The 22,439-nt window shown below is 40.2% G+C and overlaps 2 protein-coding genes and 1 non-coding gene across 3 annotated transcripts; 1 reads left to right on the top strand and 2 right to left on the bottom strand.

Moving 5' to 3' along the window:
* Positions 1-10,701: 10,701 nt before the first annotated feature.
* Positions 10,702-13,633, bottom strand: LOC119077508 (40S ribosomal protein S4). Its single transcript, XM_037184740.1, has 5 exons — positions 13,508-13,633; positions 12,851-13,109; positions 12,666-12,763; positions 12,220-12,391; positions 10,702-11,013 (listed from the first exon to the last, which is right to left on the bottom strand). The coding sequence occupies exons 1-5, from the start codon at positions 13,508-13,510 to the stop codon at positions 10,760-10,762; spliced, it is 786 nt and encodes a 261-aa protein (XP_037040635.1). The 5' UTR covers positions 13,511-13,633; the 3' UTR covers positions 10,702-10,759.
* LOC119077529 lies at positions 12,474-12,617 on the bottom strand. The gene has a single exon (XR_005087826.1). It is a non-coding gene; the product is annotated as a small nucleolar RNA SNORA16B/SNORA16A family (small nucleolar RNA).
* Positions 13,634-16,113: 2,480 nt separating the features above from the next.
* On the top strand, positions 16,114-22,439 carry LOC119077481 (serine/arginine repetitive matrix protein 1). The gene is made up of 6 exons (XM_037184694.1): positions 16,114-16,601; positions 18,324-18,539; positions 18,602-19,665; positions 19,731-19,906; positions 19,976-20,246; positions 20,315-22,439. Exons 1-6 carry the CDS (start codon positions 16,590-16,592, stop codon positions 22,014-22,016), a joined length of 3,441 nt encoding a protein of 1,146 aa, XP_037040589.1. The 5' UTR covers positions 16,114-16,589; the 3' UTR covers positions 22,017-22,439.

Below are 22,439 nucleotides of genomic sequence, written 5' to 3'. Positions count from 1 at the left end.
GCCGCTAAATAGTTCCAGATTCACCACTAGATGCAACTTGACGCAACCGAATTCAATACGTGAGCAACATGACGGAGCTAAAATTCACCTGAAAGTTTGGATCCGTGTGTAACTGTGTTTGCATTACCTTCAGTGTTTATATACTTTGGACTTGCATGCTTCCAAAAGAACTGACCTTGTAGGTGACGCATATTCTCAAAATACTCAAAAATTTCAACAACGAAATTTTTAATCAAAAAAATTGTAGAAAGAAATTGCTTTTCAAAGTGGCAGATAAGAATCTCTCTAGCAAACAAACTCTCTTAAAAACTTAAAAACTCGAATTAGGGTAAAATAAGTTTGAGAAACTCTGCTTCTTCATAAGGTTAAAAGTGGACAGACAACAATTCGTAGCAGCAGAATATAGTAAATTGCTCGCCGCATTGTCCTTGAAATCATTGTTACGTTAAGATCTCAAAGATCAGCATAAACCGACACTCCAATCGAATAGGAAAATGTGCTCTGACGTACATGCCAAACACTCATAAGCCTTTAACGCTTACACCCCGAGCCCTTAGGTGAAAAGACCTAGTGTATATCTCAGCCAACTTGTACCGTGGGAAAATCGATTTATTGCCGAAGTTGACGTATCAAATCTATGCGAGGAATTCACCTCGTTTGGCATAACGAACTGCATTTTGACACCAAATTGGCTTCCCTACGATGTTAGTCGTTCATACTCTACTAGCACTCAAAGAAACGTTCCAAAAACAAACATTTTTCGTCTTACGTAATGTAACGATATGTCATAATCATCGAACCGTGAGGACTGATAAGCCTGTGTGCTCGTTCTGGTCTGATAATTTTCGCAGTCAAGTCTTTCTGTATAGTATTCATGCCCATATCTGAGACCTTGAACGCATTTTGAGCTTCAGACCGTTTTATTTGTGAACATCCAGTCTTTCTCTGAACATGACTACGACAAAAAACTGCCATCGCATCGGTACCAATGATAAGCCTTCCGATGCTAGCTCTATTGCCTTTAGTTCGAATTGTTGTTCGGTTATTATGCTTTCTATGTGTGCCACACAGCCCTTACTTGCTAGAATTAAGCTTAGAAGACAGCAAAACCCCTTCCCCAAATTGGAGAGACTTTTCCATTAGGATTGGAAGCCAATTGGAAGCCTAATCACCAATCTAACCTTTGGGCAGTAAGGACATATGACTTACATGGCGGCCAAGAAGAAGTCTATCAATCGGTCCAAAATCCTCTCGGATCGAATCGGTCGGTGCAATAAGGCTATCTGTTGCAGTCAATTCAATTAAAAAAAAATCTCCGCAGACCTTCATCACCTACCGTAACTTCAACTACAGAAAGGAAACAAGTCCAAAACGACTAACGAGTGCGTGTGCAACTGCGAATCGTCGATCAAGGCTCTAAGCTCAAGTCTCGTCAAAGAATTTAAAGACGTGGTGAATGAATTTGGTAACCGTAACCGCGTGGAAGGCATATTTATATACGGTCGCTCTGTGAATTTTACCCACAAGTCTGATACAGAGTCATTTATAATTATGGTGAAACCGGTCGACCTTTTTTTCAGTTTTTAAATTATAGTCCAGACGCTCGTGTCATCCTGTGGGATTCGAGGTTTTAAGATTTTTTGTGAATGGATTCTGATAGAGTATCAAAAGTTGTAGAACTAAATTTTTTTCTTGAGGCCGATGAACCGGTATTACCGGTAAAATTACCGTTTTAGTGTAAAACTAAGAATCGCTATAACTCGAGATAGAAGGGACTTGGTTCGGATTTCTTTTTTTGTTAGAAAGGTACATTAATTATCTACGTTTTATGGAAGAACTTTTTTTTGGAAAAACAAAATGGCGGAAATATGGTCATTTTCCGTAGACACTACACAAAAAAACCGCTAACTTTGAAGCCATTTTTGGCCGGTGTCTTACGACCGGATTTCGTGTAAGTAGGCTCTATCGACAGGTACAGGTCTCAACTACAGCCAAAAAAGTTCCGAAAGTGATAAAAAAACAATTTGCCCGAGATATTGAGCAAAAAGTGAGGTTAATACACAATCGGATTTTTCTTGCACCAAAGTACACTGTTTCCTTTCGATTTTCGAGACATTTAAAATTGAAAAGAGGCGGAAAATGACAGAAAATTGTAGTACTAACGTTAATACATCCGAAACAATGCATAAAAATTTTTCCATATGAGACAGACGCGTCAAAAATGGTCAAAAATGTTAAAAATTGGTGAAAACCTACGAAATTTGAGCTATTTTTTGCCGTTTTCTAAATTTTAGCGGAAAAAAATTATTAAATTAGACGGAGAACTTCAGGGAACCGTTTATATCGCATTAGAAACATCAACAGCAGTAATTAAAAAAATAAATTTATCTGAAGACTCAATTTCGATAAAAAAAAATTCAGAAATTTTCAAAGAAATCGTAATTTTTCATTTAAAAAATGGAGTATGTCTTCAATTAAACTTGAACTCATTAACTTTTGTTTGGTTATTCGTTTTTGTAACGAGGCAAAATACTATTGAATAGATACAAAATTCGTTTAGCAACAGCAGGTAGATCGTTAGACCAACATAATCTACCTTGGAACCTAACCTCAGTAATTCCATTCTCCTCCAAACATTTTTTTAAAAATCGGTTGTGAATTACTGTATTTCTCATCTTAACAAAGAGTTGAAACGGCTTCTTCTGAGAACTACTCCCAGATGGTTCCACCTATTTTCAAACTTGACCAGAAGATTTCGATACTTCATCGAATAAAAAAAAAGTTTTTGAAAATCCGTTGAGATTTACTCAAGTTATCGTGCACCACTCATCTCTCCTCCACGAGACCAATTTTGGTCACTCATCTTTCTGGAAAACAATGGTGGCAGAGGCACCATACTTCGAACTCCCATTTGACTCTACCACTCCAACATTTTGTTTCGAGAACAAATTTAAAACGATTTTATTTCATCTAGAGAAGACTGGTCTCAACACCGTAATTCCTGCCAATATAGATCTCCTCTGGTACTCAGACGGATCAAAATTCAATAATCTAGCTGACGCTGGCGTTTTCATGAAAATATACCATCTACTTTCTCCAACATTACAAATGGAAAATGAACGGTACAATATTGTCGAAAAATGTTTCTGGAGTTTATTCGGGATCTCCAAGGCATTTAAGCGAATCACAAATTTCTTTATGCAACTCAGCATCATAACGTCGAAAATTGCGTACTTTAGATGCCTCTGTTGCATACACATCGTAACTTTTCGTAACTTGTTGCGAAAAACGTAGTATGAATCTCGGTGCAAAGTGTTTTATTTGGCTCACAATGTGTATTAAGTGTCATAAATAACTATTTCGTGCTTCGAGAAAAGTTTTTATAATGCGACTGAACTTTCCTGTCATACCAGTTCCGGTCAGCGCATGAACGGAAGTAGTGATCTTAATTTAGGTATAAGGTTCCCTGACGTTCTCCGTTTAATTTAATAATTTTTTTTTCGCTAAAATTGAGAAAACGGCAAAAAATAGCTCAAATTTCGTAGGTTTTCACCAATTTTTAACATTTTTGACCATTTTTGACGCGTCTGTCTCATATGGAAAAATTTTTATGCATTGTTTCGGATGTATTAACGATAGTACTACAATTTTCTGTCATTTTCCGGCTCATTTCAAATTTAAATGTCTCGAAAATCGAAAGGAAACAGTGTAATTTGGTGCAAGAAAAATCCGATTGTGTATTAACCTCACTTTTTGCTCAATATCTTGGGCAAATTGTTTTTTATCACTTTCGGAACTTTTTTGGCTGTAGTTGAGACCTGTACCTGTCGATAGAGCCTACTTACACGAAATCCGGTCGTAAGACACCGGCCAAAAATGGCTTCAAAGTTAGCGGTTTTTTTGTGTAGTGTCTACGGAAAATGACCATATTTCCGCCATTTTGTTTTTCCAAAAAAAAAGTTCTTCCATAAAACGTAGATAATTAATGTACCTTTCTAACAAAAAAAGAAATCCGAACCAAGTCCCTTCTATCTCGAGTTATAGCGATTCTTAGTTTTACACTAAAATGGTAATTTTACCGGTAATACCGGTTCATCGGCCTCAAGAAAAAAATTTAGTTCTACAACTTTTGATACTCTATCAGAATCCATTCACAAAAAATCTTAAAACCTCGAATCCCACAGAGCCACTTTTCGTGACACAAGCGTCTGGACTATTAAGAAAAAAAAAACATTTTCGTGGTCAAAGGATATTAGAAAAGAGAATGGGGCTTACGTTGCCATGATTAAAAATACTAAACACCTCAGCCATGAGACATCATGCCATTCGTTTGTCACGTCAGATCTACATTCTACGATACACTATTCATCCAATGGTTCCTTATTAAACAAGAGAAACTATCCGTAAGAACTCAAAAATAACATTTTTTTTTAAATTTTAATTCTGGATCATCGTCACCGTTATCATCATCATCATCCGAAATTGTAACATCTTTACTGACCGTATGATCGCTTACCGTGTAAGTGGGATTTTCAGTCGTCATACTAAACTTCTCACTGCACTTACCTAAATAGCCTTTTTAGTTTGACTCGTAAGTCAATATTTTGTTGCATGGGACTTTGTGCACCCTTAGAATTTTTTAAAGACAACCCCATACGATTATTGTTTGAAAATACTTTTTTTTCGCGTTCTTCGTTAACACTGTTTTTAGATTAGAGCAGCTGAAATTCGTATGAACCGTCGTTCCGCTCTTTTAGCTTAACTAAACAAAAAACAGAGTAACTTTTTCAACTATTTAGTCTTCAAACCAAAGATGCCGCAGCTGCTTCAGCCAAAGCTTCGACACGGCTCTTGCGTGGAAGAAGCATTTCTTGAAAGCCGTATGCTATTATTGCTTCACCAGGCTGCCCGTATATCGTATAAAAAACTATACAGGTTGAATTGTCTGAAGCATTTGCACCCCAAACACGCGTAACGCCGTCACTTTCATAAAACGTACCTCCAGCTGGTATAACTCGAGGTGGCTCATTCGCAACCTTTCGAACGATCACAAAAAACTAATCTGAACATCAAAACAACTAATATTTATGCCAATGATCTTACCTGGAACAAAAATGAACCTTCCAAGACATACCCTACTACTGGGCCGGAGTGATGACGTGGTGCAGATCCTTCGTCGCCAGGTGCAAAGGTCGAAACTATTGAAGTAGCAACACAGTCTAGAGACCTCAGCACGAAGGGTTGTTCCGAAACTACTTTCATATCGGAAAGAGTCGATCCGACAGATAATGTTAATATGAAACCAAATAAAATATTTCTTCGATATTGTTGAGACATTTTTGGAAATCGTTGCTTTCTTGAACTGAATTCAATTAAAATCGCCAAAAAAATGTAAATCTATAAATCGTCAGCGCAATTACTTGTTAAATACACGACACCAAAAAATTGAGTATATTCGTCAAAGTAAAGATTAAGACTGGACATGTGGGTGTGGTGGCATGCATCATAACGACGAATAAAAGACGCAAATAGATGTAATTGGTAATTGGAACCAATAATAAAAAGTTCATTTGACTAACTGAACCAAAGTGAATAAATTTTACGAAAATGCTATTCGCACTTTGTGCGAATAGTCACTTTATAATACTTTGGCTATTCGCACATTGTACGAATAGCCAAGAGAAGAAAGTATTATCAAAGTATTATAAAGTGACTATTCGCACAATGTGCGAATGGCCTCTTCTTCGCTATTCGCACACTGCAAGGATGATGAAATAAAAGGAGAGATGATGATATATTGTGGCGGCGGTTCATTTTACACGTTTTACGCGATCATATCGTCGCAAACAATAATGTCGCATTCACATTGTCGCATTTTTGACGTAAAAAAATAAATGAAAATAAATCACAAAATAAGGTTATGTAAGGTGCATTCGAAAATACAAAAATGTCGAACATTATACAAAACGTAAAGAAACAAGCCAGCAAAAACACCATTTTTCATGTTTTACACGGATATTTCTTTGGTGGAATATCTATTAATGATTTGGCCAAAATATACCACAAAGACCGAACGACAATATCCAGATGGATAAGCACTTACGAAAAAACTCATGATGTTGCACGCAAAAAATCGACGTTGGCTGCATATAGAAAGTTTACGGAAGAACAACGAGCTTGGCTGGTCAATTTGTACAATGATCGTCCTGTCCTTCATCAGAATGAAGCAGCGTATTTGTTTTTCAAGGAGTTTCAGTTGCAGATCTCTACATCATCGATCAGCACGATTCTCGCACAAAATGGATTGACCTGGAAAGTATTGGAGCGCCGTGCCGTCCAAATTCAGACCGCAGATATTTTGAGATTTGCTAATGAATTGTCGAGCTTTCCATGGATTTTGGAGAACCTGGTATTTTTGGACGAAGTTGGATTCGACAACAAATGCATGATGAGAAAAAGAGGATATGCGATGAAAGGACAGAAATTGATTTATCGCAGCGAATTCGTCAGAAAGCCGCGTGTTTCGTTCCTGTGCTTCATCGGGATAAATGGTATGCTGAATTGTTACCAGACGGAAGAAACATTTAACAGATTGAAGTTTGTAGACTTCTGTCGAAGTTTTGCCACCGACTATGATTCAAAGGTGCAGCAATACCCAGGAAAATATTCAGTCTGGATCATGGATGGTGCCAAAATTCATTTGGACAAAAACTTTGTTGTTTACTTACGGTCTTTGGGTATCATCGTCATATTTCTACCAGCGTACTGTCCTTTCTTCAATCCGATTGAACTTGTTTTTGGATTTATGAAAAGGAAACTGGAAGAGATCTACATCGAAAACACTAAAATTGATATCAAACTGTTTATTGGGGAGGTCGTAAACCATTTTTCTAACCAAAACTTAAAAAACATTTTTAAAAAATGTGGCTATTTGCCACTGGGTAAATTTGATCCTTCATTGGCATTTGATGCTGATTTAAGAGTTGGGCTTTTCCCAATAATGTTTAAGTACTTCAATAATTAAGCTCGAGGCTTACAAACACCTGGAACGGTTAAAAATAAAATTGTAAATGAAACGATGGAATAAAATGACCGAATTTATATACCGGGTTTGCCTTTGATCCAAATACGGTCTAGATGTGGTCTACGTCTTCTTGGTCTTGAATTTGCGAAAAAATCTGACGTCCAAAGTCGGTTTCAGTGGCTGGCACTGCTTGTTCCATTGAAGTCAGCATCGATCGGGTTGTGGAGGCTTGAGTTTCCACTGCACTCAGTTCGTGTTCCAACAAATTTATCTTAGCCTGTTGTTCGTTTTGCAGTTGAAGAATTGTCTGCTGCAGCTCACGGATACTATCAAACAAATTCCTGATTCTGCTCAGCCCCGTGCTCACACCGTCATTCACATTTTCTGCCACACATAGATTTTGTCGTAAGTCCACAATTCTGTCATCAGCAGATGTTTTGGCCACAGCAAATAAATGAAGCATATCCGCTGGGGGAGGGCTACGAATCATCTTCTCTCGTAAATGCGGTTCTGAAGCCTGGATACGGTTCGCCCACATTATCCAATTGATGTGACTGCTCTGATAGTGCAATTTGTGAATTTCTTTTAATTGTCCCACTAGTAAATTCATTTCGCTGATTGTACTCGCACCAGCCCGATCGCGGTTCAGAGGTTCTATGAGGTTCTTTTGCACTTTTTTCCACAACGTGAGGTTTGAAACGGACATTGAGTATACGTGGACGTACAGCCAAACCTCTTTCGATCTCCAATGGTTGAGGGTAACAGTATTTACCTTATTGAGCGTAATGGATCTTCTGGATTTGGTGTCAAAAAACAAGACGAAACGATCCATGTCTTCTTGATTTGGTGAAATATTTTCGTGCCATTGTGGGTCCGTATCGTCGAAAAGTATTTCTCTCTTAAGTTTGTCGTTGATTTTGAGCCACAATTCGGTTTTGAATTCATCCAACGAATTGCAATTTATCGCCAGTGCACATTTTGTCAATCCGGAAATTTGACCTTTAAACTCCCGGGTTTGCACTTGCAAATCAACCGAATATAAACTGGGTTCAATTTCTTGTATTGTTTCCGTAACGGCAGTCTGATTTTCACCGGAGTCACTCATGTTTGTTTCTCAAAACAATTTATTTTATGTGCAACCGTTTCATATAAAATATTAGATTCAAACGTCAAACCGAATACCAAAGACTACTACTCTATGGATATGATGTGATTGTTTTCATAAAGACACACAAAAAAACAAATGTCAGCGCCATCTACTCATCTCTCGAGACGGTGGTACTACCGTGTACACTGCGCGACAACAACATTGACGTAAAAGCTTTATACGCACATCGGGTGTTTTATACTGTATGCACAATAAATGACCAGAAGATGATCGTGTCAGAAAAATTACGTATTGGTAGCTTTCTATACCAAATATTATTAACGTCTTTATATCAGAATATTAATTAGATAAAATAGTCAGCTATATTAACCTTTTATGAATCCTTTTATGGTTCAGGCGTTTGTTTTGTTCCTACTTAATCATTCTACAGATTGTGTGAGGGAGGAGTTTGGTCTGATACAACTAAATTCATCCTTCTACAAACTGTTGAGGAAGGATTTTGGTTTGTTCCTACAGAATTCATCCTTCTACAAACTTTGCAATGAAAGAGTTTTGTTTGTTCCTACCGAATTCATTTCTCTACATACTTAAAGATGTTGTTCGATTTGTTCCAACTGAATTCATCCTTCTACAATTTGTGTGAGGAAGGAGCTTGCTCTGTTCCTACTGAATTCATCCTTTAACAAACAGTGTAAATAAAGAGTTTGGTTTTTTCATTTTCCTACAAACTGTGTAAGGAAAGAATTTGATTTGTTCCAACTGAATTCATCTTTCTACAATGTGTGTGAGGAAGGAGTTTGGTTTGTTCCTACTGAATTCGGCTCTCTACATACTGAGTAAAGATGTTGTTCGGTTTGTTCCAACTGAATTCATCCTTCTACAATTTGTGTGAGGAAGGAGCCTGCTCTGTTCCTACTGAGTTCATCCTTCTACAATTTGTGTGAAAAAGGAGTTTGGTCTGTTCCTACTGAATTCATCCTTCTACAAACAGATGTAAATAAAGAGTTTGGTTTTTTCATTCTCTTACAAACTGTGTAAGGAAAGAGTTTGATTTGTTTCAACTGAATTCATCCTTCTACTAACTGTAAAAGGAAAGAGTTTGGTTTGTTCCAAATTTAATCATCCTTTCACAAACTGTGTAAAAAATGAGTTTGGTACTGAATTCATACTTTTTCAACTTGAATGAGGAAGGTTTCTGTTTGATCAACTGAATTCATCCTTCTGCAAATTGAATGAAGAAGGTCTCCGTTTTTTTTACTGAATTTATTGTTTGAAGAAATGCGTCTCATTTCGTCATTTTGTTGGACCTTGACCTTGACTTCCTCAGAATGTGCGAATAGCGAAGAAGAGACTATTCGTACATTGTGCGAATAGTCAATTTAAAATACTTTGGCTATTCACACATTGTGCCAATAGCATTTACCTAAATTTTGATCATAACTCTCTGTAGGGGCGAATACCGCGAACTGTCCGTTCTAATCTATCTTAGTTAGTGTATTTTTCAATTTAAATTGATGTTTTGTCGAATTACCGCAGAATTCTTTCACTTGTCCAAAGTCCAGTACGATATCACAAATTCATATTGCGCAATGACTGCAACAAGAATGTCAAAGACTATGGACGGCCTATGAAGGAGGAATTCACAACAAGCTGTTCCGACCATTTGTGTCGACATCTTGGAGTAATGAATTCCTTTCACTTACGAGATAGGAAATGAGGCACTCATCTTTTAACGTATCACTGCAACCCTATCTGTTCTTGTGGCTTGGCACCTGAGACATACCCTTAGGTATTGTCCGCTATACAGGTTTCGCACTTTCTGGACTTCATGACCAAGATGAGGATCACCATCATTAGATAGCATTAGATAGCCTTAACGACTTCTTATCGAAGACAGGGAAATTCGCCAAATAGAAGTAGTAAGGTCATTGAGGGGGGAACAAAGGATTTTTGATCTGAGTGGCTGCTTCTCAAGGGAAGAAGCCTTCCAAAACACTAATCTAATTTAATCTGTCCAGCCGCACCGACAGCATCGATAATCGCTTCACTTTCTCAATTTTTTGTTCGGAATAGCCGCTACAATGCAGATGGAACAAGTGCGGGAACCTCGTGAATCTCGTTCACGGGAAGTCATTACAGTTCTTGGCGAGTCGGATGTAAAATTTAGAAACTCAAAATTTGTCTTCCCAAATTGGGAAACTTTTCTCAATTTTTCTTCCGAAAAGAAAACGCCTTCTTCCATCCCGCCGCAAAGTTTCACACTCAGATCAAACATAGATCTAAGACGCTATGACAATACTGAATGGTACATCTGACTAACTTACCTAATACGTTCGAAGGTGCGCCCAGAAAGTACGATTTTGCAAGCTTGATGTTGAATCTTCATACCCTGGTCTCACCTCTCGGGAACATTTCACTTTTCATAACGACATATCAGGCAACTAGGCCTTCTTTTCCGCTCGACCTTTCGTGATCCACATCACACTGTTTTTCTAGCACCGACTGGAGTTCTTGATTCCAATGTCAAAATTCCCATCGAGTAGAAAGTAGAAATTCCGCGGACTTTTCATTTTTCTTTTTCAATTTCTTTTATTGATTCATCAATTTCCAATAAAAAAAATTCAATTTTAATGAGCTTTGGCGGCCAATCGCTTGTCACGTTCTTCAGCAATGCTCAATTTGATACCCTTGCCCTTGGGTAGCGAAACGTAGCCCTTGACACCTTTGCCAATGATGAATACATTCGACAATCGGGTGGCGAACACATGATCTTGACTGTCTTTCACGTGGACGATATCGAACGAACCGGGATGCCGTTCGCGGTTGACAACAGTGCCGACACGACCCAAATTTCTGCCTCCGGTAATCATGCACAAGTTTCCTGTGTGGGGGGGGGAGGAAAGAAAGAGAAATTGCGTTAGTGACCGTACTGCAATCACAGTAATAAAGGGTTCAACAGTCAGAAACTCGAAAAAATTGATAAAAAATTTCGTTAAAAGTTTCTTTGTTTTTGTCTTTGCTTCGTTGTGTTACTGAACAGCCATGAATTAAAGTACTGACAGTGACCGTCGTAGCAATATTTACTGTAGGCCTAGTTTTGAACCATTAAATGCATTTTGTTTCACATCAACTGGTCTTCGATAAGCCAAAATCGTGTGGTTCCGTCGTGACGACGAAAACACTACTACAACTACACCTGTAGAACACGTGCGACACCTGAACCATCACATTACAACTACATCTACAGAACACGTGCGACACCTGAACCATCATCCGAAAGGTATCGAATTTTAAGGTTACCATCTCCGGGGATTACAAGACAACATCGACAAGAGAGAATCGTCGGAACAATTGTCCAAGGTCATTAGTTGTCCGGGTAATATTATTCGAACGTAACGGTAAGACTTCAGTTTCTAACATGGTACAATTCAACCACTCGCCGTCTGTGACAGTTTTCTGATGTGTCGCTTCCGACAATGATATCGAGTGCCGTTCCTATCTTTTTTCTGATGAGAATAAGAATGGAAATTAAAGCTCTTACGGCCATATTAGCACCATGCCTCACACGAAAAATGATTTTTTCTGGCTCTAACGTGCGTAGACTTTGTATCAGTCAGTCGGAGGATGAAATCTTCAAAATTCATTTAAAAGACCGGTAGTGCCGGCATTGACTCGTCTACCATGTCAGACCTTTCAGCAAACAATTTTCAATTTTCATTAGAGTCTGCAAAGCCATATGAATAAGATGTGGCTGTTATGGATGTCAAAGCACTCTGACCATTTGTTGTTCCGGTTTTTAAATTTTGTTTTTTTGAGAATGGGGTCGTCAACTCGGGACGCATGTTTTTATAAAGACTGCCTCACTTTTAGACTCTTCAAAAAGCTCACAGAGCACGCAGTATCAATAATGTGCAATTTCATCCCACGCAACCGAGCTAAGTCATAAAAATGCGCTGAATCATTGTCACCCTCTTCCCCTCGCCAGTTTTATCTCAAAAACTCTTTAGGTCTGACCAACCCACTTCTCATTCCATTAATCACTTCCCTCCATGCTAAAAACAACCGACCCGCTCAATCGGACACTCACCTGAATCGAATTTGATGTGATCTGTGATCTTTCCTGTGGCAATGTCCAATTGAATGGTGTCATTGGCCTTGATGATCGGATCTGGATACCGGATGGTGCGACCGTCGTGTGTCACCAAAAATGGAACGTTCTTTGGTCCCAATTGTGTTTTGCGGACTTTGCATAGTTTGTACTGGAAGAGAGAACGAAAGAGAATTGAATTGGTGCAGTGGAAACACAAACAATTGATGGCGCGTCCGAGCGGAGGAGCGGAAATGTGTCTTTGCTTCGTTGTGTTACTGAACAGCCATCAATTAAAGTACTGACAGTGACCGTCGTAGCAAAATGTTTTTCTGGGCCTAGTATTGAACCACCAAATGTTTGTCGTTTCACATAAACTGGTCTTCGATAAGCCGGCACAACGAAAATAAAATAAAATTTTTGAATCTCACGACAGTCGCACTTACCTTAGCTTCTTCAGCTGAAATACGATGGATTGTAAAACGTCCCTTAACGTCGTAGATTAATCTAAAATGTTCTCCGGTCTTGTCGATGGTGACAACATCTACGCAAAACACAAACAAAAAATTCGTCGAATTAGTCACGCACGGAAATCGTCGGACCGCGCGGTGTGTAACAAACAATCGCTTACCCATGAAACCAGCTGGATAGTTGGGATCGGTACGAACTTTGCCGTCAACCTTAATCAAACGTTGCATGACAATTTTCGTGACTTCACTGTTGGTCAAAGCGTACTTCAATCGGTTACGCAGGAAGATGACCAGCGGCAATGATTCGCGCAGTTTGTGTGGACCAGTCGATGGTCGAGGAGCAAACACTCCTCCCAATTTGTCTAACATCCATGCCTTTGGGGCGGCTAAACGTTTCAAATGCTTCTTGGGACCTCGAGCCTGCGGAACAGAGAGTTGAAATGAATTTTTTTTGCAGGTTATGTCCGATGTTGTGTTTCGGTCGGACGATTTGTTTGTCGAATAGCTGGAACGCGGAGTTTATTCCACGTTCCAGCTCACGGACCGACGCAATTGGTGCATTACAACTTGGCGTTTCACTGGTAAATCACAATAAACTATTTACGCTTCGCGACCGAACGAACGATCGGCTATGTTTTGGTATCCGATACTTTGTTATCCGATTTCTACGGAAAATGCGATGAATTCGTGAAAAATATTGCCATTATCCAGTTCACCACGATGTAATGTCACTTTGCGGTCACAATAATTCAAACATTTGTTTGGAATTCGGGCCGATGATTTGAAATTTCAATAATTCGTCAAAATACGATACGTACCATCTTGAAAGCAAAAGAGAAAAGGAGAAATAATGGAATCCGGATACGGTGAAGACGTCAAGTTTGACAATCGGCCATGCTGCTATTCACAATCAACTTCACTTCACTTGAAATGTCACTAGCACGTGTGTGCGTTAGAGATGACAACTAGGTGGCGGTCGTTGAATTTTTCTTTTTAATTTGATTTGATTTTTTTAACGCCCTTGCCACACGATATAGATCTGTTGTATTGCTTTGATAAAAAAAAATGATAAAATTGAGTGTCTCAACGTTGTATTATTGTTTCCAGTCACTTGAAACGTACCATTTGTGAGACAAGTTTGGTGATTGCCAATTTCAAAATGCTAAGCAATCAATAATGAAAGCATTCGCGATTATTTTGGTTTATGGCTCTGCCACAATCATACACAAAAGCAATATTACTGAATTGTTGACAGCTATTTTAAGCGAGTACTGTCGTTGTTTGAGTGTAATTTCGCTAGCCTCTTTTCACTTCAGCCAAAACAAAATAATCCGTTCAAGAACCAAAATATTTCGTTGTTTTGATTCATCTGGAATAGATTAAGTCTAGCTCGCTTAGTATGTGTTTATTACTTAGGTGGAAGCACGGGTTTTCAGAGGGTAAAATCGGTAAAATGTATAAATGCATGTGTGCCAACTTCTAAAAATCAAAACCCACTGCTGACCGTTAGCGACTCGCTTCAAAGTATATAAACACTGAAGGTAATGCAGACCCTCAGCGGATCAGAGAAATTACGGATACAAACTTTCAGGTGAATTCATTTTCGCATGTTGTCTAACTTAGACTTGTGCAACATGACGGCCCTAAATCCTTCCAATTCACCACTAAATACAACTTGACGCAAACGAATTTTATATGTGTGCAACATAACGTCGCTAAATCGTTCCAAATTCACCACTAGATGCAACTTGACGCAAACGAATTCAATACGTGTGCAACATGCTAAAATTCACCTGAAAGTTTGGATCCGTGTATAACTGTGGATTTGCATTACCTTCATTGTTTGTATACTTTGGACTCGCTTGACGAACGATTAATACGAGAACAAATTCCTTACTCTATTACTGAGATCGGTCCTCCGTCGCAAACAACAATATTCGTAGATTAATTTACTTCGGAATAGTTATTTTATTTGTTTAAACTTTGACATGTAACAGCTGGTACAATACCCTCTCTAGCAACCAAACTCAGAGAGAGTCGTCATATTAGCATCTCTCTGACCAAACTACATTTATTAAGGTGGTAAAAATGCAACGTAGCCTTTGCACTGTAAAATCAGAAATTAGAAATTAGAAATCAGAAATTAGTCAACAGTGTGCAAACAAAGGAATAAGGTGGTATTTTGACAGCGTCAAAACGAAGTTTGTTGGCAATAGAGTGTTATGATCGACCGATTATAACTTGCCTTGGGGTACTTGTGAAAGTATATGCTTCTCTTTCATCATAACACTCTATATCGTGACGGTTCTGTCAAAATGTATGGAAATATTGTATTTTGGTCATATTGTCATATTTAGTATAGTGTATGAAATTCATATTGTATGGCAGGGCCACACAGTGTTCTTCTGAAGATTTTACATTAAAAAAATTCAACACATCGATACGACGACGAGAATCGTCAAAGTAGGTGAATTTTTGTATGAAATCCGCCATTTTATCGTCAGCTGTGGTGACCCGTGTTTCCCGCGTATCTGTATCTGCGTGACCCCAAAGTTTACAGCCTTGATACAGAGTTCAGTGAGATATTTAAAAAGTGTTTTCTCAATCTTGCCTAATATTTCAAAGTGATTTAAGATGGATGAACGGTGAAGTAGCCGACTAACACATCAGGAATTTTACGTATAGTGTGACTATCCGAAAGTAAAGTTGTTGTCCTCAATATTGAAATATAGACTGTTATGATGAGAGAGAAGGAAATATAATTTAGACCAGTTATTTTAAGTTTAAACAGATTTTTGACAACTAAAGAGAGTTTTTGACAACTCTACTCGCATATCACACAAAACTCAAGATTAATGGTGATAAATCTTAAAACCTTCGTTTAGAGAATCATTAGAAATAAACGGAATTTGAACCTTGAGTTGTGCTAACTTTGCCAACATATTATCTGTCACTTTTTGCTAGCAGTGAAATATTGACATTTCCATATATTTTCTGTCAAAATTTCATTTCACGCCTGACTGTATACCAGTAATATGGTAGTAAAATTGGAGCGGTTCAGTGGTTTTTTTGCGATATAAATTTTTTTAGTGTTTATGCCTTAGCGACACATGATGAGTTCTGATAACACGATATTGCCAATTTCCATACTGTTTGACAGATAAAGTGTCAAGCAGATATTGCGAAAAGTGAAAATGTATGAAAGATTGTAAAGACGAGTGGAGACGAATGTGCCAAAGGCATCAGTGTTTATATATATACTTTGCATTATTGAATTAAATTACCTTTCCAGCAAGTAGGTATAGTCGGTATAGTTCGTATAGGTTCATCACTACCGCCATCTACTTGTGTAACCTTGTTTACAAAACCAACTTGGGCTGCATGAGCTGGTACAATGGTGTCGCTGCATGTAACGAAACGTTTGACGTAAACATTGTGACATACAGTAAGACGCTCAGCTCCACCATTACATTTTTTCACCGACGGAAAATTGATCACGAATTTCTGAGCTCCAGATATCGCGATAGGAACGCAAAGAGAATGTAATAAACGATGCGAAAAATTTCGTGAATCGTTTTGTACGGTGATTTTGACGCATTCACTATCGTAACTGTTCAATCAATTTTGTAACGAAAATAAAATCGGGCGCGCCAACAAAAAAAACTTCCCTTGGCACTTTTGCCACTGGTTCACATTATTTCTGTATACCGGAGTGCGACATTTTCTTTTTTTTTCGATAGTTTTTGTCGTGGCTTAAAAATTTTTTCGGCATTTCTGTCACTTTATTGGAAGATTTTACCAACGGATATCATTGAACAAATTGCCTAACATTACGATCCGAATCGTATAGGTCGCAATCAATAAAATTAACCGGAGACCCAACAAGATTCAGTGGAAAAGATGATGTTTACGGTGAGTGTGACGAGAAAAATGATTTTGATTCTTTATCTACAATCGGTTTGTGTTTTGTTTGGAGTGTCGTTTGACCTATTGAGTGTTAAACGGAATGATTATGAGTCTAGCCGAACACCGGTGACATGTAGTATTGAATCGTTGGATTTTTATCGATTCACTACAACAACATGGAAGTAGTAAAGTGAATGTCGTGTAGTCACTTTTATACTATTAAGTCGATCGTGTTTTAGACCGGTTGCTAGATTTCCATTAACGCAAAGTGTCGTATGTAGTTCAACAAATTGCTCTAAATTCTGACAAGAAACGTATTATGAGACCACGAACGTCAATTGAAAATGCGGGCAGGAAAATGATGTTTTCTTCCCGGTAGCCAAAGACAAGAAAACTGATTTCGAACTGATTAGCTAGATTCCCTGGTAGCCAGGTTACCAGTACATCGCATTACTTCCATGCCCGTAAAAATGTTTTAAATCGTTTCGAACGACAGTTCAGGATAGTCTTGGCGCCGATTATTGTCAATTTAAGGATGGACCACTCTTAGCTTTGAGGTGACAACTGTCAAGTTACGAATACGCAACTACCCAAGTGCAAAACCCAATAAGAACTGTCAAGTCATGAATTCTTAAAGTTGCGAATGTTTCGAAAATAGGTGTCCAGGGCGTCGATTCTCGTAGCGTTCGTAGCTTTAAGAATTCGTAACTTGACAGTTCTTATTGGATACACGCAACAGTCAAGTTACAAATACTTGGAGTTACGAAAATATTAGAATCGTTGCCCAGGACCTCAATTATCACGCGTTCATAACTCCAAATATTCGAAGCTTGACAGTTGAGTGTATAAAATCTCATAAAAACTGTCAAGTTACGAATGACGCCCAGTGGGTGAAAATAATAAAAAAAGCGACAAAACGTTTGTCCATCAACATTTCGACGGTTCTACGAGTTTCATTGCGCAAAGTTTTCGAGAAGGAGTGCTCCGTACACGACAGATATTAGGCATCCCTCTTCAATAATTGCGTCCAAACGAGATGGGCTAATTCTGCCTGACGATATGTCAAAAGAATAGTGGACGAGGTGGTGATTCCAGCTGGGAACTATAGAAAAACTGAAGACTGCCACTTAGTCTGATATTGACATTTAAGCCACTAATTGAATTAGAATGTAGCAAGGCGCTGAGGCCGAAAACACACGAGCAATCTTGTGTTGATGTAATTGACAATTATGTTGTCATTGCTTCCATTGTTTAACCTGCGGTGAATGTCGGATTACAATAGAAAACGAAGCACAAACGTCGATCCCATCAGTGCAAAATTGCTCGTGTGTTCTCGGCTTATGTCGTGCTTATGATGGTGACGCGTTTTAAAAACAGGCGCTCAACAACTGATCCAAATTATTCTCGGTCGGGCGTTTGACCTGATTTCCCTTTTGACGCCACGTAATGACTTGTTGATGGAAATCTGGCCTTTGGACCTCTTAGTGAACTATATCGAGACACACGAGCTGAAAGGTGGAATTTTTCCCGAATTCTTTCATCTGAAATGGCAGAAGTAGCTGCATAGAATGATGAACCAGCAGACGGTGTAGTGCTGCTGTCATGTCTTTTCCATCACTCATTGCTGCTATACCCAAGCCTAAAACTCAATTGAATAGGCCTTTAGGCATTTTGCTGGGCATTACGTGCGTAGAGTGATTTCAAATTGTCTTCTCATCTTTCTTTCAGGGAACGAATCAACAGCAGGACACTCGGTTCAGTGACAAAGAAAAGAAATTGCTAAAGCAAATGAAATTCGGCGATTGCCTGAACAAACGGGTTGATATGTCCAAGGTGAAATTAGACGTACTACGGCCATGGATCAGTAAGAAAATCACGGACATTCTGCACATTGAAGACGATGTTGTGGTTGAATTTGTTTACAATCAATTGGAAGAGGAAAAGGTTGGTGTTCGTTAGTTCGGTGTGATCGTGTGGATTTTGCACATTTTTCATTTCTGTTGCAGTATCCCTGTCCGAAGAAAATGCAGATCAACATGACCGGCTTCCTGAACGGTAAAAATGCGCGCCAATTCATGGACGAACTGTGGGCACTGTTGCTGTCCGCTCAAGAATCAGACATGGGCATCCCATCCGAATTCATTCAGCAAAAGAAGGACGAAATACTGAAACGAGAAGAGGACAATAAATTGCTGGAACAGATGAAACTGGACAAGGAGAACAACGACATAGACAAGTCCCGAGACCGTGGCAGAATATCGACATCGAAGGAACGGCCAGCGTCTCGATCCAAATCCAAATCAGTGTCACCGGCCGGTGTGCACAACATTAGCAAATCGCCGGAAAAACAGGACAAAGAAATCCCCAGAAACTCAACCGACAAGTCGAAGGTACAAAGAAAGTCTGTCGATCGTACCGATCGATCAAAGGACCGCGTTAAAGGCTCGACGGGCCGATCACCACGACCAAAATCTCGTGGACGTTCGGTCGAAAAATCGAAGGAACAACGGTCGTCAAAAGCACCGTCAAAGGATAGGAAAGACGTTAAATCCAAAGATCGTAAGAAATCGCCGGACCGTTCCAAAGAGCGTAACGACAAGCCAAGAGACCGGAAGCGATCGCGTTCCAGACGAAAATCCAGAGACCGAGATCGTTCGCCCAAAGACCGGGGAGGAAGGTCTCGCGATCTTCCGTCTAGATCAAGGCAACGGTCACTGGACAAGAGTCGAGACACAGATCGAAGACGTAGCAGCCGGTCTCCGCGACCACGTCGTCGAACGAGGAGTCGCTCCGTTACACCGAAATCGGAATCTCGATATCGTCGATCGTCACCTGATCGCAAGGATGGTAAGCGCATAAAATCGCGATCGCCATTGCGCCAACGTAAGCGTTCTCCTTCCGAACAAAATGGGACGAAATCGTCGTCGGGTGACATTACTAAGATCCAGGCCAAATTATTGACCATGGCCGACAGTAATGCAGCCAAGTCGACGCGATCGGTTTCACCAGTTCCGGCGGATAAGCCTAGCTTAACCAAACGTGATAAAAGTACTAGTCGGTCAATATCTAAGTGAGTGTTTCGGCTCTAGCGGCACGATTTTATTTGATTTTCATTCGTTTTGTTTGCTTCCGCAGGAGTCCAGTCAAAAAGACTCGAAAGCCATCCCGTTCAACCAGTCGGTCAAGATCACTTTCATCGGTCGATAGGCGTCGAAGTAGTGGCAGACGTAGATCTTCGAAAGGAAGACGTCGCAAGTCATCTTCTTCCAGTAGTTCGCGGGCTGATAGTCGTTCACCGTCTCCCAGACGTGGTTTGTAGCGAAAATTATTTTCTTTACTTTTTTGGGAAAAGTCTCGACGAACGAAATTTTTCTTTGCAGAGAAACTCGATGACTTCGAGATCCACAAGACGGAAAACAGCATCCAGAAGAAGCGTCAGTATCGGACCAATAAAGATTCATCCCAAAGTGAATCTCCCGATCGACAGCCGGCTGCCAAATCGTCACGTGACAGTGGATCGAATCGACGAGGCAACCAGAATCGGCGCTCGAATTCACGATCTCGTGTTCGAGGGAACCGTTCACGGTCACGTCATCGATCTCGGTCGCCTAGACAGAGGTCAAGAAGCCCACGACGTGACAACTGGGAAAGGTGAGTGCGATTTACAATCAAAATGTCACAACGACAACGGCTGAGGTTTCCGTTTTCCGTTTCAAAAGGTATCCAAAACGAGGCTGGTCACCGAATCGCCGTAATAGCGGCAGAGGTGGTAACACTGGCTTCAATCGTGGAGACAACTACCGTCGCAGTCCATACCGACAGCAGTCGCAGCGATTCTCACCAGTACGGAATCGTCGCAGTCTCAGCCGAGATCGCAACAGTTTCCGTGCGGACAATCGAAACAATCGTGACTTTGATCGCAGTGGTCGGGAAGATCGCCGGTCACGGGACCGTGATGTGCGAGACGAGCGTAGAACACGCGATCGTGAGTTGGATCGACGAGATGATCGCAGAGACGATCGTCGATCTAGAGACCGTGCCGTACAGATGGGTCGACCCGAAAGATATTCCGAAGAGCGTCGAGATCGTGATGTTAGTCCAGCTCAGCCGGTGGTGCCAGTTGAGCGTTCGGATGTTCGTGGAAACTTTGAGAAAGATGAGAGAGACAGGCGACGTGGCGAGAAAGATCGAGATGTGCGTAATCGTAAACATTCCGTCAGTCCGACGGTAGTTAAACCGAGCAAGCCGGTGGATGTGATTGAACTGGATGCGAAGAAGAGTGTGGAGAAACCAAAAAAATCGGAAAAAGTCGAAAAGAAGGTGAAGGAAACGAAGAGTCGGGACAAGGCGGACGAAAGCAATTCAAAGTCGGCGGCTCCAAAGAAATCGTCGGCGAAGGTCGAGAAGAAGAAGTACCGATCGGATCAATACTCTACGAGTTTGTCGAGAACACCGTCTCCATTTTTGAAAGCCCACGAACGTGTTCAGCTAGAGGTCTCACAAGTTGCTTCCGTTCAAGTTACGAACAACAAAAGCGATGGCAAATCCGCAACGGTGAATAAATCTGGCGACGATAGTACAGCAGCATCAATCAAAAAGGCAACAAAGACCGTGTCAACGTCCAAGCAACGAAAGAAGAGTTATTCATCCAGTGACAGCAGTTCCAGTTCATCGGACGATGACGATGATGATAGTGATCGACGTAGCAAGCAACGACGACACACCAAAGATCGTTCGAAGAAAGACTCTTCCAGTGATTCGAGTGACGACGACGACGAGCCGGTGGAAAAACCATCGAAATCAAAGTTCAATGACCGAACGAAAGTGGAGAACAACAGGAAGCAACAGCCGGCCACCAAGTCTGATGAACCGAACGATAGCCGTAAAAGATCAGCCCCATCAGCATCAAACACTGCCCCTGCAATTCCACCACCGAAACGATCCAAGCCCAACGATGTTGTGCCATCCAAAGAGAAGCAACGCGAAAAGGAAAAGGACCGAAAGCGGGACAAAGGTCGATCCAAATCGGCCAGTTCGTCGGACGACGACCGGGAGCAATTGGCGCGCAAACCACCCACCAAAGCGAAAGCGAAAAAGAATGCCGACACCTCGTCGTCGGATTCGGATGTGACGACAAAGTCGAAGAAAAAGGCGAAGAAGGAGAAAAAATCGAAAAAGGATTCCGACGACAGTTCCAGCGAGTCGGACGATGGGAAAAAGAAGAAACACAAAAAGCACAAGAAACACAACAAGAAGCATAAGAAGCATAGGAAACACAAGGACAAGAAGCGCAGTCGCCGGTCGGTGGACAGTTCGAGCAGTGATGATGAAGAGATTACCGTGGTGAACGATGACTTGGAGAGACAGTTGCGCGAGCGTGCTTTGAAGAGTATGAAAAAGCGAAACAGCTGTTCCGACTAAAATGTGAACGAACGGGGAAATTTAACGGAAAATCGAACCGGAAGCAGTTTTTCCAAACCGGGATGTGTGTGTGTGTGTCGCATGTGGTATGTTAGGTGTCCCTGTTGAACCCATTTAAAATTTAAAACAAAAAAAAACTTTTTTCTTCGTTCCACATACGTTTTGTTTCGATTTGATTTTTGGGGGGATTGAACTTTTCTTCTTCTTTCTTCGTTTTTCTACATTAAATTAAGTAAACCAACAACACACAAAACGGTACGCATTTTTATTGTTCCGCAATTATAATGTCGATGGGTCTGTGATTTGGATGGACGTGTCGACAGCAAAGGAAAATGAAAAAAAAATGTTTTTTTTTTGATTGAAAAGCCAATAAGTGATTTTGACAGAAATAAAACAAAAAACTTTGAAAATTTAAACTGATTG

Source organism: Bradysia coprophila, unplaced genomic scaffold, assembly GCF_014529535.1.
Source record: "Bradysia coprophila strain Holo2 unplaced genomic scaffold, BU_Bcop_v1 contig_235, whole genome shotgun sequence".
In the NCBI taxonomy this organism is placed as follows: domain Eukaryota; kingdom Metazoa; phylum Arthropoda; class Insecta; order Diptera; family Sciaridae; genus Bradysia; species Bradysia coprophila.
The sequence above is the reverse complement of the archived record's forward strand: the minus strand, read 5'-3'. Positions and strand labels throughout refer to the sequence as shown.